Source organism: Hippoglossus hippoglossus, chromosome 6 (assembly GCF_009819705.1).
Source record: "Hippoglossus hippoglossus isolate fHipHip1 chromosome 6, fHipHip1.pri, whole genome shotgun sequence".
In the NCBI taxonomy this organism is placed as follows: Eukaryota; Metazoa; Chordata; class Actinopteri; order Pleuronectiformes; family Pleuronectidae; genus Hippoglossus; species Hippoglossus hippoglossus.
The window spans coordinates 23,012,561-23,030,999 of record NC_047156.1 but is presented as its reverse complement, the minus strand read 5'-3'; the positions used below and the strand labels follow the sequence as shown (position 1 = coordinate 23,030,999).

Here is an 18,439-nt window from a genome sequence, read left to right as displayed (position 1 = left end):
AAAATAATGCAGATATCTTGGATAAAAATATCTGGACTGAGCTAGCTAGTTCATTTAGAGCAGAAGCCTTTGGTTTGTGATTGAATGTAAACTATGGAGTTCTATTTAGTTTCTAAATACAGCTGTGAAGAGTGCTGCTGATGCCAAAGTGGACACTTCATCTCTTAAATCTCTGCAGTGGACTGATGGTGGTCCATCGATACCTGGTGTGAGCAGATAATCTTCAGCAGCAGGAAGCCAAACACAGCAGCTCAGGCTGTTTGCTTTGAGCTGAAAGTGAACCAACAGACTGTTGTTTCTCTGTTGATGGAGAATGGTGTTTGTTCTCCAGCAGGAGAGGTGAAGATAAAACTCTGTGCAGCTTTCCCTTGTTGTTTGTATGTGTTCAATATACAGAGACAGTGACTTTAGATTTATATGACTTTATAATTCTCATACAAGTTAATGGCATCAACAAATAGCTTTAACAAGCAAGGCATAAGCTTGGGTTTGAAGAAAGATTTAAAGTTTTAAAAGGTGAGAAATTTATAAACTTATGCCCTGTCCCAATTCACCCCTGAGCCCTAACACCTGGCCCTACCCCTTTGTTTTGTGCGTGGCTGCTTACGGGTAGCGTTGTCCTATTTCTCTATGCAATGTAGGGGTAATGGCCATTTAGCCCATCAAACACCCCGTCTACCGTGTATTCAGAACCCCCTTAAAAAGTAAACGGTCGATGAAATTTCCTGAATACTTTACGAATGGACAAAGCGACCGCTGCGAGTAAAATGCTCATAAATGTAAGTATAAAATCTTGCAAAATAACCATGAAATGTTTTTTTAAATCCAGGGGAATATAATCTATAATCCAGTAGCATATGGAAATGTGATTGAATCGCTGTGACAGTAACGTTTGTTACTCCCGTGTCCCGTATATGAAGATTGAAAAAAACTTCCCCACTCATGTTAACGTCACATTAAAATAACCGATGTTAACACGCTGACTGACTGTGTATTGATCAATAGATACAGGAATTGGAACAAGGCCTTATTACCTACTTGATCCAAATCATGGTGTTGCCTAAATGGCCCCTGCCATTCGCATCAGTATCTCTGTCGACAAAATCTACAGACCCAAGCTCGCAACTTTTTGAAATAAAAGCTTTGTAATTGTTCTTGGTATAAAGAATTACAGCAACAAAATGACCATTGTGCCCTTACTTTGAAGATACCTGCACCTATATTGTGTGTCGATCAAATCGACAAAATGAGCGGACCCATGTTTTGACCCAGTTACCGACCCCTGCTGTAGTTTATACGAGGACGTAGAAGAAAACAACTCGGTCCGCAGACTGGCCCACCCCCATTGACTTGAATGTCAAAACTTGCAGTGAAGATCAAATGTCAGAGGCATGACACCCACAGTGGTTGTAAATCACATTCAGTCGAACATCTTCAGAACTCTCAAGTATTAAGCCAGACGTCTGGTGGAATGAAAGGCATTGAACCCGTTTTCTCAGCCAAGAAGTTGGAGAGGTTAGAAATAGAGCAACATGTTTCTGCACCACAGGGACAATTAATCTCCAGTGTTGACCCCCAAAACCTTATCACTCTCAGTCCAACACCAACACAGGAGCAGCGAGATCATGCTTAAGTATTCTTAACTGGAAATCCGCTGTGACATGTTGGAGGACGGTTGAAAAGAGCAGTAAACACCAGACTGCATCTTGTTTGAGCTCTGCTGTAATCCACACTGAGCTGACCAGAATCTACCTCAACAACACTTATATACCGTCACAACCGACTAAATGAAATTTGACTGTGGAGTTTCCCAACTGATGGTTTGAATAATTTACAGTGAGGGGTCAGCGACATCCCTATGTGATCTCCATGTGTTTTCTTATTGTGCAATGCATGTGGACCTTTGTATACACTTACCTTACAGTCTGTAACACTTATACACATGGTTTACAATGCTCAAAAGATAGACTCATTTCTAAAATCAGTTTTGCTGTGGTTTTGCAGCAGAGTGGATGAGCTTTGTTTCTCTTCATCAGATCCCCCCTGTTTTTCAGGGGGAACAGATGTTGCATGTTGTCGAGCCTTTCCCTTTTTGAATGTGTTTGTTCAAGAGCGCCTGAGTGTCCAGGTTGTGTTCAGGTCAGCCTGTGTTGGTTGGAAATGGCAGCTCTGTGTTATGGGCTCACACACGAGGGAGGGCGGGTGGTAGTAACCGCGCTATGAATTCACTTCCAAGAGTGCCCCTTTGTCTGACGTGCCACCCAACAAGACTTACTTGAGTGGGTTACCATAGTTACGGTGGTGTGTTGAATATGTGAGCGTGAGGCTTTTGGGAGGGGTGGGCGAAGACAAAGACGCCCAGTTTGTTTGTCAAAGTGTGAAGAGCAGAGAGACGGTTTCCAAACCTGCGAGCTCTCGGCAAACAGTCTGACGACAAAATCTGCAGAGCTGGATATCACAGGTGCTGTGTTCAGCGGTAGAGTTTTACTTCCCCCTAAGTTTTACCTACATTTTCAATTTGTTAATAAAAAGGTTGAAGTGGAAGCATCAATAAAATTAAAACAGAAAGTCAAAATACCAAAATAAAGAAAGTTTTAAAGTTGATATATCGATTGCAATAGTAGAAGGAAACAAGCACTAAATCCTGTTTTCCTGTCTTGATTTTCTGTAAAATATGGTTGATATCAGTGTGTAATGGAAGATTGTGAAACCTAAAGAGAGAAGAGACAAGAAGAACCATCCAAACGAATATGTGTGCATCATTTCATAGACACATAGAAGTCAGCTTGACATTTTAGATATCTTTGGAAACGTTGGCTCCACTAGATTGTAAAATAACGTTTTGTGGATTTGATGCCCTCTCCACACTGAAATGGATATTTTGCTGAATTAATGTTTCCTGTGTTTGGGCCTCTGGTCCTTTCTCGTTTATGAAAACAGGTACAAATAAGGTATGAGCTGTATGTCAGGGTGGCCGAGTGGTCTAAGGCGCCAGACTCAAGGACAGACTCCTTCCTGTCACAGGGGACTTCTGGTCTCCACATGGAGGCGTGGGTTCAAATCCCACTCCTGACACATCTTAAACATAAAAGACAGTCATCCAATACTCAATCATTTACACTGGTGAACTATATCAAGTTAGAGTTGATGAACACACCAATAGGAACAGGACCTGTGACATCTTGTGAGTTTTTGGGGCAACAAGAAGCAGTTCAGTTGGTAAAACAAGATAAGACAATCCTTTATTAGATAGAATAATAGTAAGTAAACATTTAATAGAACCGTACTTTTCTTAAGTATCCACCATGCAAATTGATTTCATGGGCCAAAGAGGAAATCCAATCGATAAGAGACGTGGGCTCAGCTTCCTAAATACAGGCTCACTCATGGTTCCTGTTGTCCTGGGTCTTCATCTACCAGGCTCTGCTCATGTGGAAATTTACAGCTGTTTCAATGTCTATATCTGTCAAATATGTCATGTATGATTTGTTATTTGCAACATATCCCACAACTGTAAGGTGCAAGACTCAAGGACTGACTACTTGCTGGTCAAAGGGACTACACATAAGTCGGGTATAAATTCAAAAAAATGCTCCAGTAATTTCTTAAGCTTCGGAGCAATTCTACATGTCAGGGTGGCCGAGTGGTCTAAGGCGCCAGACTCAAGGACAATCTCCTTCCTGGTCAAAGGGTCTTCTGGTCTCCAAATGGAGGCGTGGGTTCAAATCCCACTCCTGACACATGTTTTCCCCTGCTGTTTTGTTGTTCCTCTCCCTCTGCACCACTGGGCAGGTGGACACTTTCCACATCAGAGCAGAGGACAATCATCCAGCACTGAGTCAGCTGCACAGGTGAAATCTATCTACCATGAGTTGATGATCCCACTGTGTCAGCAAGAATGAGAAACATCCTCCGGCTGAGCCCGAGAGCCCCTGTACCCTGTCCTTCACTGCTGTAGACCCTTGCATGGGCAAGTTCAAGACCCACTAAGAGAAGGAAACAGAGTTTTCATATTAACATCATCTAGACTGAAAATTAATTTCAGAACTCTGTGATAGACAAATAAATACACTGGTGGCATAAAAGTGAACAGCTTTAAGCAGCACTATATCTCCATTCAAACATCCATGTCTGTGAAAGAAGATCAAAGAAAAGTTGTATATTTCCTTACAAAACACACCATCAGAATAAAGTTTAATATAATAATAATACAGTATCAGTATATATATATATAACCCTAACCCTAACCCTATTATATGTGTGTATAATTTTAATAATGTTGGCAGCCTTGATAGAATTCGGTTCTCCTAGTTTCTGCATATTCGTTTTCTGTGTGTGCGTATATCAAACTGGTGGCGCATGCATAAACGTCTCAAATTCACGTAGGTGTAGGTCTGAAATGTTGGCCACCGTACTTTATCGCAGAATGGACACAGATTAGCTATTGGGACATTGGGGATCCCCGCTGGTTCAACGTGAGCAAGTGGGGGGGCAAACATGAATAAAACAAAAAGAAACAAATATCTCCCCGAGAAAAACTGGCGTCGCACACTCTTGTCAAGAGAGTTTGTAGAGTAAGTGCAATCAACGGTGTCTGGGTGCTGTAAACATCATCCTATGTGATCTACCCAGTGGAGGTAATATGTCACTTCCTGCCTGTGCCGGCTGCTCCACCTCTCGCCTGAATAATGCGGAGCATTTGCTGCTATTGTGAACACGTCTGTGCCGAGAACCTCCTGCTGTGTTGTGCATGTGTGAAGGGAAACTCTGGGTAAACTCCGGACCCAGTTCTTACCGCAGGTCAGAAAATCTGCTTATTCGGCAACAAAAACAATTCTCAAAAAAATCATATGTCAGTGGGCTCTGGTAATACACAAAACAAAAACATATTTATCCAAAAACATGCAGTGAAATGTTTATTATTTTGTATTTTGTTAAGTTATTTCAGTTTCCCTAACTTCACATTGGACACCACTGCAGATGGACATTTATGTTTTCTGCTAATCTGCTGCTGTAGCAATCGCAGGGAGATTGAATTGAAGGGGAAGGGGGAACAGTAGTGGACTTTTTCTTGTTGGGGGGGGTTATCATCTTATATTCCCCCTCAGGGAAGACCACATGACCCCACATTACAGAGAAAAGGCAGCAAAGAGAAAAAAAAGGACTAGAGAGAGATGTTGGGCCCCGCTGCTCTGAGCTCTTCAATGAAAACCACATGTAGGACTGGGAGGGGGAAAGTATTGTGTGTGTGTGTGTGTGTGTGTGTGTGTGTGTGTGTGTGTGTGTGTGTGTGTGTGTGTGTGTGTGTGATAGAGAGAGAGAGAGAGAGAGAGAGAGAGAGAGAGAGAGAGAGAAGGAGGGGGGTGTTAATGACTAAAACCCAGCCTCTGAGAGACTGAGGAGGGAGTCACTCTGAGCACCACTGACATTCCCAACAGGCATTGCAGGGGAGAAGCCTTGTGTGTGATATACAGCAGAAAGAAAGTGTGCATGTGTGTGAGTGGGTGGGAGTGTGTAACCACTGGAGGAGCCTGTAACAGTACAACACAATCCAGCGTCTCGCACTATCTGAGCACCGGGCTTCAGTACGGCTGCTGGACAGAAAGCTGCCTTCAAGTGTCGAGTAAAAGAAGAGGAGAAAAGAATTCTCAGTGGCCGGTGCGATCTGTTCTGTTTCTGCCAGAGGTGAGACAAGAGGAAGAAGGGAAGAAGAAGAAGAAGAAGAAGAAGAATTAGAAGTAGTAGATCGAGAAGGGGTCAACATGTCAAACGCACTGCTGAGGAGAAACTCCAGCAAACAGGGTTTGCAAAACCTGATGAGGTATGTGGTTTATTTCTCTCAATTTCTGCTGCTGGTTTCTGTTTGTTTTTGATGTACACATACAGAAAGAAAGAGGCAGCTGAGGTTAATATTTAAACACAACACACTCTTTGAACACACACTTCACACACACACTCCAGGTTGGTTGGAATAGAGATGAGGTGAAGATCTTTTTATCCTTTTCTGGCTCAGAGGAGAAATCTGTCAAGATGTGAAATGTGAGCTTTTAACTGCAATTTGAAAAGATGCCAGCAGAAAGCCTGCAGATGAAGATAAAGAGTATTGTTTTCATATTTTAAGCATGCCTGTGTGTGTGTGTGTGTGTGTGTGTTACATTTTCAGTGTGGTAAACACGTCTGTCTAAATGAGAACAGTGGGATTAGTGGCAGTGTTTTGGGTCACGCAGGGTTGTGTGCAGGGGATTTGTTTTGTTTTTGGAATCTACTTACCTCCTTTCACATGAATTAATTGAGCATAACAAAGAAACAATTAAAAATCATTATGCTCAGTAATTATTTTCCCTTTTTCAATCACAAATCACAAGCTAATATCATAAGTGATCAGTAAAATCAGTCTTTTTCATTTTCAGTCTAGACTCACTCTGAGGTTTAGGACGGCCTGGACGCCCGAGGCTGCTCCGCCTCACTCTGGGGGGAAGTGGTGTCGGTGACCTGTGACAGAGGTTAAAGGTCACCTGAGTCAGTCCTTTGTTTTGTGGGTGCTTATGGGTGGCGACATGTCCTGTCATTTGGGGGGAGATCTGCGTTTTCATCCTGTGTCAGGTTTCCAGTGTGACTCCCCCCCCCCTTCCCTGTGGTTTTGTAACAGAGGAGATAGCAGCTCATTCTGTGACTCAGACTGTAACACTGGAAGTTTTGGGTTTACGGGATGGTGACGTTGTCAGATTAGATGACCACATTCTAGCTGTGACTTGAAGAGACATGGCAGAGTCAAAAGCTGCTGTCTGCCATGACTTCTCTGACACATCTTAACATCACATCTTTTCTTTTGAAGAGGCTTCTATTGATCTAGACCCAGTGGTGGAAAATACAATTACTCAAGTACTGAACTAGAGAATTTATATTTATAATTATTTTTAGTGGCATGTGAAAAATTCTTGAAAAATCTAATAGTTCCTGCTTTGGGGCCCCTCTGCAGTTCACATGTCTATGAGTTGTTAACAGTTTCATCAAAGAGACATTTTCTCCTAAACAGATCATGTTGAACTGTTCAAAGCCCAAAGAGGTAACAAAAAAGGGAAACTTTCCTTTCCCAACAATCGTCACTCGACCCCTCACATTTATCATGTGACTCATTGGAGGGGCCTGACCGCTGAGTTGGGAACCACTGTAGTAAACTGTCTAACCGTAAAGTATAAACCAGCTCCACCTGGAGCAGCTGCGACTTCAATGCTGCATCAGTGTTAACACTGTATTATGTAACATATAATAATATGTCATTCAAGGGCCATTTTTCTGTGGAACCAGTATTTTTACTGCGTTTTGCTGATGATCTTTAACTTGTGATTTTGAATGCAGTGATGAGCTGGTGTGTTAATACTATAGTCCTCATGTCATGAGATGTCGGTTGTCTTCCATTTGTGCTGAACAAACCAGACAATGTTAACTTTCATCACTGACTGTACGTGCCTGTAGGGTCTGGCCACATAGAATCAGATGTAGAATCAGAATATAGTGCAGTCAATGAAAGCTGGTGTCAGCAGGTAGTCACATGACTTCGACATGAGATAGACTTGGGTCATGATTCTGATGACAAAAAGGAACCAACTTTAAAGACAAATTTTACTCATTAGACTTAAGGTGAGAGAATGAATGCTAAATATGCACTCTGAGCAAAATATGACATGCATCTAATTGTTTTTAGACTTTTAATATAGAAGTATTGAAGTATCTTGTTCATTTTAATAAGCAGAAAAGATAGTCATCATTCTTGTCATCATTCTTTTCATCATATCATATCATTCTAGTTTCCCATCACATTGGGCTGTCAGACACGAGTCTTTAAATGTAAAAGAGAAACCTCTTGGTGACTTTCCACATGATGACTTTGTACAGAAAGCCGACGCATGACTCTGTCTCTGTATTGTAGCAATGTGTGGAGGTGTAGACCTCTGAGTCACAGTGAAAGCAGCTGTCAGGCTGTATGTTCATGCAGCACATGCAGTAACAGCTGGCCTCGCTCTGACTCAGTCCTCTCAGCAGATGGCATCAGTCTGGAGGAGCTGACATCACTCACCAAACTGACGCCAAAAGACAGTCGCAGTACGTATCTCTGCTGAGCTGTTTCACACCCACCACCCCCGCTGTCCCACAGTGTGATTCATCCTGCATTTCTCAGTGTTGAGCTGATTAGGAATGCAACTGCTTTGCGGTAATTTAGTGTTTTTCCATTAGGTCGGAATTCTGGTCATAAACATGTTGTTTATTTACTCCACATAGGGAAACATTAAACACGCAGTTGGCAATTAATCAGCAACTAATTAAAAAAAGGGATGATTTTTTTATTTTAAAGGTTTGATGCTATCATTCTCTCAAAAGTAATAAAAATAGAATAAATAAAAGCAATTACAGAAGTGGAACAATATTCAAGCACGCAGAATTCACTACCATGCTGAGTAATGAAAGAGGAGTGTTTGATTTTGACATCCTTGTTCAAATCAACAGGCTGTGGCATCAGGCAGGCATGCACCAGGGTCAATCTGTTTTAAATCAGCTCTTTTGGTGAGATAAACACCCCCTGGCCAGCGCTGATGTCATCCAGGAGGCATACCTGCTTCAAAACAAACTGACCGCTGTGACCTCTGACCCCTCATTCCCACACACATGTGTGGGTCACCTCAGTGTTTACGATACAGGGAGATAAAATGCTGAGGAATGTTTTCGGGGGGGAGAGGGTGGTAGAGTTAGCTGATGAGTGATGGGGGCACTGAACTCCCCCCCCCACCCTCCTCCACAGGTTGTCTGCATTAAAAGAACAGAGGGAAAATAAACACAGCATGGTTTCCTGTTTCCAGAGGTGGTATCTGTGTGAGCAGATGACAGGTTTTTATCTATTTGACAAGAGCATTCTCACTCCCAAGTCGTCACAAATGGGATGCTTGGTCTGGTCATCACAAGGCGCAGTGCGTGGTCTGAAGGCTGAGACTACATGATAGTTTTCAACATGTCCTGTAATAGAGGAGCAGTGTGTAGAATTTATAAGGATCTCTATGCAAAAATGGGATATAATTCTCATATCTATGTCATAGTTACTGTAACTACCATCACATAAAAACTGTAGTGTATAGGGTAGAATTAGCCTCATCATTTATATTATCATTAATAACATAAATAATAATGTCCGTGGTTGCGCTGCCGTGGACATCGACATGTTGCATCTCCATATTGCTACAGTCACCCCTAGTGGACAAACCGGTTAAAGATGGCGTTTCGTGTTTGCATATTGATGCAGCAGCATGAATTCAAAACACAAAGAACAAATGCGCCCCTAAAAAAAATGTAGAAGAAGAAGTCGGACCGGGAGGCTGTCATGAAAAGTTTACCTAATTCATTCAAAAAAAAACTTAGGTAGAAAAAGGTAATCCCTGTAATAAAATGTGACGGCAGGGGTCCTGACCAAACCTACGGTCGTGAGTGTGAATCTGTTGCCATCAACTTTAGAACAATGACTTGATGTTTATGCTGACAGGCTGTGTGTTGACCTAAACATGCGGACACGTGAGAAGAGATGCGTAAACACAGACGTGACCCATTCTTTTAGATAACAACTTTTAGATAAGTGTCACAAAATGATAAAATTATCATACATCGTGGAAATTTTGGAATTATTGATTGTACATTGTACAGAGGGCAAATTATCGTGGAAATACAATAATTATCGCACATGTGGCAACAATGGCTCTGAGCAGATGGTACATCAGTCACAACGGGAGAAAGGAGTTCTGAGCTTTGTTTTGATGAGGGAACTGATGCCAAATATGTTTCAGAAAGATCTGTCACCAAGAGAATTTCTCCTGTTAAATTTTATTGCAATGAAAGAGCATCACACAAAAGTAAGGCTGTAATGTGTGACCTGTTTCCAACCGTTACGGTCAATGAAATGTCACCTTGAAATACTGTGTGAACATGGAGGGGGAGATTTTCACTGCATCTCAAACTCAAGTTCAAGGTTCGGATCAACGAGGACACATTAGTAGGAAGTGTATGATGTAATCTGAGGTTTGCAATAGAGAAAAACGTACATATATGTTATTAAACCTTATTTTGCAGGATAGGAGACAGGGTAGGATCACTCAACAAGAAAGTGGAGGTTTAGTAAAACATCCTGGAGGTCATAGTGTTGATGGGAGGCGGCTTGTTGTTGCTTGTCATAACTTAACTTGTACATCAGAGCCTGTAGAATGGGATCCTCAGAGTCCGATTCTTCCACAGCCACACATCTGACTCTTATAAATTCTTATTCATAACCACTCTGAAAAACTCAGTTTCAAGGTTCTGGTTCTTTGAGCTTACACACGAGAGGAGAGTGAGGGCAGATGACATAAACTGACTGCATTAATTCAAGGTCAGCAATTGTTACCATTTGTACGAAGGGGCGGCTGGTGCTTCTAACCAGAAGGTTGGCGGTTCGATCCCAGTCTTTCCCATCAGCATGCTGAAGTTTCCTTGGGCAAGATACTGAACCCGAATTGCACCTCACTGACTGTGTGAGTTAATTGCAATAACCTGTACTCTTCAAGACTAGAAAAGCGTTATATAACTAGAGGCCATTTACTGTTTACCATCAAATCTCAGGGCATGAATTACCAATGTGGGTACTACATAGAAAATGTCCATATAGACAATAAATATATAGAAAATATCCTTCCTCACATGTACAACTATTCTTTCCCAGCTTCTCTGGTCTCAGGGAAACTGTGAGTAAACTAACCTCTTCACCTTTGCTCTTCTCTTTTCTGCTTCTTTGTCATTTTTGGCATTTTGTTTAAAGACAAAATGGAGCTTCAGATGGAATGAGATACTGAGTGTATTTTTCTTTGGTATTAGAGAAGGATGCCCTTGCTGTGTTGTTTTTTTCAGGCGGTTAAGGTTCACACTGAACAAACACAGGAAGGTCTTTTCTTGACAATGGCTGCTGCTTTCTTCCACTGTCCTCCAGTCAAATCCTGAGGGCAAACAAACCTGCAAGCTGCTCAGACTTCAGGGATCATCGGCCCATTTGTGCTCTGCATGGGGGGTGCGGGCACTCAGACATGCAGCCATAACATGGTGATTACTGTCTGCTGTTGGGGGACTTGTCGGACCTCTGGCTTTATCTGACTGCCTACTTCTCTCTGAAGTGTCCAGGACACAGGCTGCTGCTGGCCATCTTGTCGCTGTGTATTCCTGCAAAGAAGGAATAATGGTCGACCACTTTGAGCCTTGGTTCTTTCTCTCCACTGTCACCAAGTGTTTGTGCATTGTCTGTTGGGTTTCCCTCCATAACATCGTAAGGTCCTAGGCTTTCTCTGACACTTCCTTGTGATTTGGTGCTTTCCTTGTTGCATTCATCCCCATTGGATTACTTATTTCCTTCTGAGTTTCCTCTTCTGTCACTGATCAGGAAATTTAAAAATGTCAGATAAAAATGTCTGAAACCAGGAAGAGAGGGGGAAAAGTCCAACCAGAAAAAGACATGTTTCCCCTCCTCTGCTTCAGGGGAGAATTTGTGAACAGGGGCTCAAACAACAGTAGAAACAGCTCAGTGTCCGTAAATGTGATCCACCGGCTAAACCAGATTTCACTCTGAGGTCAGGTTAGTGTGGGCTGACTGTCTGATCTGGCCATGCTCTTCACAAATGTCAGCCAGATCCGGTCCACATGTATTTGGCCTGATAAGTCTATAGCATAATCTGGTGTGTTAAAGGGCTGCAGTCACAACATCACTGTAAAATCGATATAACGTTATACAGATACATTTTCATTTTCAACCTGCAACCCCCTGAAATATAATATCATGTCTGATTACTGTCACACAATGTCAATTTTCACACTTCTGCACATTGGGTTAGGTCGAAGTCACAGCAGCTGCATGACTCAGTCTCTGTGAGACACATTCAAAAAAGATAAGCAGCAGTTTGACCCTGCTGTCTGCAGGTTGAAGCCCCCAGCTCCCTCCTCTCAACTCTGGCTGCTCTAGGGAGTTTTTTTTCTGTTCCTGAGAAGTGGCGTCTTTTTGTTGTCGCGTCAGAGTGATTCAGTGCCCACTGCCGCCCTGACAAGTCTCAACACAACAATGACTTCATCTCACAAGCGTCTCCCCACCGTTCCTCGTCTTCTAACCTATATGGAGACTGGCTTGGCTCCTTGAGGCTGCAAGCAGATCATGTTATTATCACGTCATTCAGCGGAATCATCCGGCCGATGACAGCATGTGTACTTACAAAAGAGCAGATGAGGCATCTGTACCCTCAGCCGTTTGCCTCATTCACTCTGGTTCCGGTAAAATGTTGCTGGACAATAAAGTTAAAGCCTGGGCAAGTGCAGGCAGATACAGAGCAACGCTGCCTGGTTTGGTGGTTTTGTTAGCAGGCGGTGGAGCTTTCATCTGCTTTGTGGGTTTGTGTGTCATGTTTCGGGTTGTTACTATCAGTTGCATTTATTTTTTTTCATCACAGAACTGTGGGCTTCTTTATCTTTTATAAAGCTTCATAAAATCTGTTGGCAACCAGCTGTGTCTCCAAAACACTGAACTGTCTGTTACTTAAAGAAACAGTCCAACACTTTTAAGGGTGTATTATTTATCATTCTCTCATACATGTTCACCTGATTCTGTCTCTGCCTTGCACCATGTACAGAGAGGACCAGGATGTGGTTTAGGACTTTGATTGATTTTAATCTGCTGATTATATCTTGCATTTACAGATTAATCAAATGAATCCCAAGGTGATCTCTTAAAAAAACTCAAAGATATTATCATACTATCACAGAAAACTATCAAACCCTTTTGTTTGAGAAACTGGGACCAGTGAGAGACATAAGACCTGAAAAAATAAAACCGACAAAAGCAAATTAATTCTTTGTTTCCGAATATCCAATTTAGGTAAAAAATAAATTTATTTTTAAAGAGATCTAGAAGATTTAAATTTATCAGCTATTAATTGCACTTGTCTGTTCTGGTGTTGATTTGTCAGCTCAGGGCTTAGGTTTGTTTTCCTGACATGCTGTGTCTCACTGACCTCCAGGGCTGTAGGCCAGATTTGTCAGCCGCTATCAGGGGAAGCATTCAGGGAGGCAGCGTGCTCAGACTTGTCTGGCGTTAGTTTACAGAGAATCAACAAACTGAGGAGAACAAAAAACCTGCTTGACACTAAGGAGGAGAAAGTGCTCTGTGCGTGTTGTTGTAATTGTCTTGAGAGGCAACGAAACCCTGATACAATCCAGACCCACTCTGCGTTTCGAGCAGGGGGGGATTTCTGCCTTGTCACTGGGATTAGATGACATGAGCTCGGAAAAAATCAGATTTGGTTTTGATAAAACACAGGATGAGAAGGAGGAAGTAAAGCTGCTGTTAATTCCGGTGCTTTAAAATCACTCAGAGGGGGGATTAATCATTTAGTCCAAATCAGATGTTTGAGCTCGTGCCAGGTATGACAGAATACTGAATCACTGATTACAGAAGGGAGACGTAATGAGAGGGCACGGGAGACAGAGTTTAGCTCAAACAGTCTGAGCAGCTTTCAACACCCAGCTCATGACAAATCAAAGATTTTCCTAAACAAGATTTTGCTTGTGGCCCAAAAACACCAGCGCAACAAATCAGTCATACTGCTCGTGACTGAATGAACACAGACACACTCACAATGAAGGAGGATGTAGAAGGTGGTACCTCTGTTATGACCTCTGCAGTCGTAGTCATGTCAGAGGAGGGAGCAGAAGCCCCTGATGTTGTTTACTCAGCAGCAGTCCTGTCAGTGGATGAGGAAGATGGTCCTGGTGCAGCGAAGGTTGTTCGATTATAAGACAATACAATGATTATATGACTATATGCAATGATTATAAGAAAATACAATTATTATTGTCCTAAGCTGGAAGACATCACATAGGTATTATATGTGTCTTACATATACATTTACTACCAACACAAATGCAATTTTGTCCTAATACGCAAAACATCCGATCTTCAAAGTATTTTCCCAAATATGATCTAAATAGTACAACAGTTTGGGCCAATTTGGAAATGTAACATATTACACATTGAAATTATAAATCATAGTTCACACTTAATGTTGCAAGAAAACATAATTGAATTAAATGTGGCCGTGCTGTTTGATTTGTTTCGAAAACACATTTTTTTGCATGAAAAAACACAAAGAGAGATTTAATAAACAATGGAGATAGATCCATGTTCCGTCCTGACACACTGACCACTGCCTCTCTGCCGCTCTCCAAACACGTTCTGACCTGAGTTTTGCCTCATCAGGTCACAGTGAAACGCTGACCCACATCCAGCTGTGCTCCGGCCTCTCAACCTCTGTCCCTTTGCCAGTTTCCTCTCTGCTCGTCCTTGCCCTGCCTACAGGAAGGACAAGCACAGGAAGCAAAGTGGAAGGGGAAGTAGATTGGATGCTGGCAAGTGTAGCGATTATCGGTTTCTTGTTTCTCGACCTCTGAATCACTGTCCACATGTCAGATATTTTCATCGACTCTAGTTGGACTGGAAAATGGCTGTGGTCCATCTGGAAATGCTGGTGTATCATTTGTTATGTGGAAAAGTGCAGCTGCATGTGAGGCGGCAGGACTCTGTCAGTTGATAATCAAACAGTAGCAGGTGGTGTTGATGCTGTGGTAAACTTTAATCTTTTCACAGTATGTTTTCAATTTGGATTCAGCCAGCAATGCATGAAATACAAGTTTTAAACCTCAAAATCACACTTTAAGTTTATATGTTGAACTTGATACTAGCTGAGAAGCAACATTTTCCTTTATTTAGAGCAGTGTTTGTTTCCACCTGATGAATCTAAGAACCCTCTTCTTTTAGCTCTGGGTTTAGTCCCCACCACCTTCTGAGGGTGATAGTGACCCTTCAGCTGCTCGGCTATGTTCCCCAGCTGTTGTCTGTGTCTGTATGTTGCCTGCTTAGCAGGTAGTAAGCAGAGAGAGGGAAACAAGAAAAATGGATTTTAATATTATACTTTGTTGGCATGCATGTCGCACTAAGAACTGACATAATAGAAGAAAAGACTGTTGTGGATTTGCTATAGTTTCCATCCCACTGTATCTGACACTAAACGTTTTGGTCATCTCTACAAAATTTTGAAGTTATTCCAGATGCTTGGTGTTTTCTATATCTTGCTAGTGTAGTTATTTTAACTTGTAAGCCTGTTACACAAGGTACATGCACTGAACTCAATGTGAGAATGTAAATGTCCGAGTCAGTTGCTGAGGACTTTGTCCAGAGTTTCTCCTGCCAGCCCCTAAGTAAAAACTCCAGAGAATGTCTGAATGACTCATGTGAGAACACAGAGGGTGATTATCCAGTGGAGCCATACGCGTGGAAGATGCAGATCATTTACATATTCCATTCTGTCTCCTGCATGCACCCCTGGAGATTTTTTGGTTCTTGTGAGCCAACTCCAGAGAAAGTCCAGACCCATGTGTGGACAAAAGTCACTTGTCACTGTTCCACTGTAACATGATGTCACGAAGATGAAATTTCCTGATCTGAAAATAATCTAATAGCAGTTAATCTTGATGCATGATGGTTAATGTCGGATTAGCCTACTATATCTCTGATTTGGGCATGGATAAACATAGTAATCGTGAACACTCATAGTATTTGGTTCAGCCCTAATATTTTGTTTACTTGCCATACAGATCAAGTCTACATTATGATAAAATGCTCTGAGAGTTGGGTTTTACATCTCCCTCCATGGATCATACCTTTAACCCCTTGTGAGTCAAAGACAGTCTCCTCCTTTAGCATCGGAACCACACAACCTTGATTCCGAACTGTTGCACCTTTAAAAAACAACAAAGATGAAGGTGTAATAGTACAAGCTAAAAACGACAGTGATGAAGAAGAGTGAAAGGCTGCAGGAGATGAACAGTAATGGAGGTAAAATGATGGAAATCTGTGATGAAAACACAGGAAGGACGAGGAGTCAGAGAGAAGGTGCAGCTTGTAAATGTGTATGAAGACAAAGACAAAAGCTTGATCCAGGATGATGCTGAGGGTCAAAGGTCACAGCCAGTTCTATCTACATCCCCCCCTCTATTAGAGAAAGTGGGTGGGCAGATGGAGGCTGGGGGCCATTATGGAACTATTAGTGACCCTGAAGCCAATTGGAGTTACTCGATACCTGAGCAGCCACATGGAGCTTATTGACCTGTTAGTCCCCCAGACTTAGACCAGTGGCCTGGACCACAGAGCCAGTTTAAGTTAGGAGTTAGAGTTGTTCCAATCAAATCATCGAACTGAGAATGATCAGATCAAAAATAATGATAACAGCAATAATATGATGAGATAAAACAGTGATATACTTGCTGGTAAATTAATTTATAGCAACAGCAGCAAGTGACAATCAACAAGATAACTCTGATACTGTGTTTCCACGTGGAAAGAATGTATGTGATTCAACAAACTCTAAGCCAAAGCCACAAAAAAAAAAAAAATGAAATAAAAGTATTTTCGAAAAGAAATTGAACGGTTTTAAACATCACAGACCTATAGCTAATTTATAATTATGAAGAAATAATGCTAGATGAAGAAATGGGTGTAGTCCTTAGTTGTAAAAAACAGAAATGACATTTATCTGAATAAAAAACAACCCAAAAATGTTTGTAGGATTTTCAATGTGACAAAAAATACTCTGTGCCATGTCACCACTCACATCTGAGGTGAGGCACTGGCATTAAAGACTAACTTGTAGCTATGAATCAGGGCGTGTTCATGTTGGGCTCGTCGTCAGTGAATAAAGAAAGATTAACAGTGTTTGTAATAAATACAGTGATGTCACGCTGACACGAGCTGAAGAGCACGTGTGTTTATCCTGAAGATAAACAGCCCGTGTCCTTTCTCCCCTGAGGCCCAGCAGATGTTCCTCTGGCCCGGATCTCCGCCTCTTCACCACTTTACAGACTCTTTTTCCGAGACACGGCGATGAGTCAGGAATTTGTGTTGGGACAAATGTTTCTCATTGAAGGTTTCACTGTTTCCTGACCACCAGCGATGAAAGAAGTCCTCTGTGGGGCGATGCCACAGTGGAGAAGTCATAAAAGACAGTTTTAGTGATTACTTCTGCAAGCTTTCAGTGATTCTCTGTCTATTTAGTTTTTCCAGTTCCGTGTCTTTGCTGATTGAACAGACGATGATCTGTAATGTAGCACTGACATGTACACGTTGGAGGCTTCATGCACTTTGAATGAGGTGACGTCGTGCATTGACTGTATTGTGGTTTGTTTGCTTCCATTGAAAAGCTTAACTTTCATGTGTCAGAGGAGGCACCAGCCAATCAAATCACGTCCCAGCAAGGGCAGGTGCCAGTCGATCAATAATGAATTATCATCAGTCAGGTTCATTGATAGTGAAGATCATTAGCTGCAGGCCAAGTCATCAAAGCCTGTGCATTTATTGTACAAAGTGGATGGTGCATTTTTTCTTAAAGAAAAAAAAAAACTTCTACACTTACAGTGTTTGTTGATGCAGTAAAATGTATCCAGCGGCGAATATGAAGGATGATCATGAAGGGAGTGGAAGGAGGCTGAACTTCCTGATTCAGATAGACATGGTTTGGACTCACAAAAGGGGGGGTGAGCTTCACAAGGCTGCAGCTGGACCCTCCTCGTATTACCAACATTAAATGTGGAGTCACTATCCCACCATCTACATCACAAACTTCATGTTGGTCTATCTAATTGTGTCCAGGGGCATAACAGTGGAGCGATTTTAGCTGCTTATCAATACATTTTTCTTTGCAGTGTCCCTACAACCCAGGAACCGTGATATTTTTCTCAGGTTAAATGTAAAATCTGTAGTAAAGATAAAGTACGGTAAATGTTCTGTATCTATATATATATATATATATACAGTACAGTTTTGCCTTCTGGTTGGAGGACGACCGCTCTACCCCTCAGTAGGTAGCTGCCCCAGTAGTACTGGCAGTAGTAGTGGTTCACTTCCGTACTGACCTGAAAGAAACAAACATCCCCACTCCTTATTAACCACACTCTATCCAACCTCCTTCCCAGGCTGACGACTCAGAGGAGCATCGAGGACGCGGAGGAGGTGGAGAGGGAACGTCGTCGTAGAGCTCGAGAGTCTTTCCGACGGGGCAGCAGTGGTTCAACACCCGGAGAGTCCTCTCCAGAGAACGAGACGCAGACAGAGGAGAAGATGTAAGTACAGACAGAAAGAGAACAGCAACAGAAAATTGAACCCCAGTCCAAGATCAAGATCTTTTGGTAACCATGGTTATCTACATGACTATGTGAGAACAGGAATATTCCCAAATACACCAGAGAGCGAGGAGCAAATTATTTGCATGGTGCCCACTTTAAAGTACTGGTTAGGTAAACTGAGCCCAGCAGCTTCCTGTTGAAGCTTTATAGGCTCTTTCAT

The 18,439-nt window shown here is 42.1% G+C and overlaps 1 protein-coding gene and 2 non-coding genes across 3 annotated transcripts in view; all 3 read left to right on the top strand.

Annotated features, from left to right (window-relative positions):
* The first annotated feature begins 2,964 nt into the window (after nucleotides 1–2,964).
* Nucleotides 2,965–3,075, top strand: trnal-caa. Its single transcript has 2 exons — nucleotides 2,965–3,002; nucleotides 3,030–3,075. It is a non-coding gene; the product is annotated as a tRNA-Leu (tRNA).
* Nucleotides 3,076–3,629: 554 nt separating this feature from the next.
* On the top strand, nucleotides 3,630–3,740 carry trnal-caa. The gene is made up of 2 exons: nucleotides 3,630–3,667; nucleotides 3,695–3,740. It is a non-coding gene; the product is annotated as a tRNA-Leu (tRNA).
* A 1,635-nt stretch (nucleotides 3,741–5,375) lies between these two features.
* The window catches only part of lsp1a (lymphocyte specific protein 1 a), a 35,922-nt gene continuing 22,858 nt past the window's right edge, over nucleotides 5,376–18,439 (top strand). Inside the window, exons 1-2 of the mRNA XM_034588452.1 lie at nucleotides 5,376–5,821; nucleotides 18,070–18,216. Of these exons, the coding sequence (XP_034444343.1) occupies nucleotides 5,763–5,821; nucleotides 18,070–18,216 (206 nt within the window). The 5' untranslated portion in view covers nucleotides 5,376–5,762. The remainder of the gene's footprint in view (nucleotides 5,822–18,069; nucleotides 18,217–18,439) is intronic.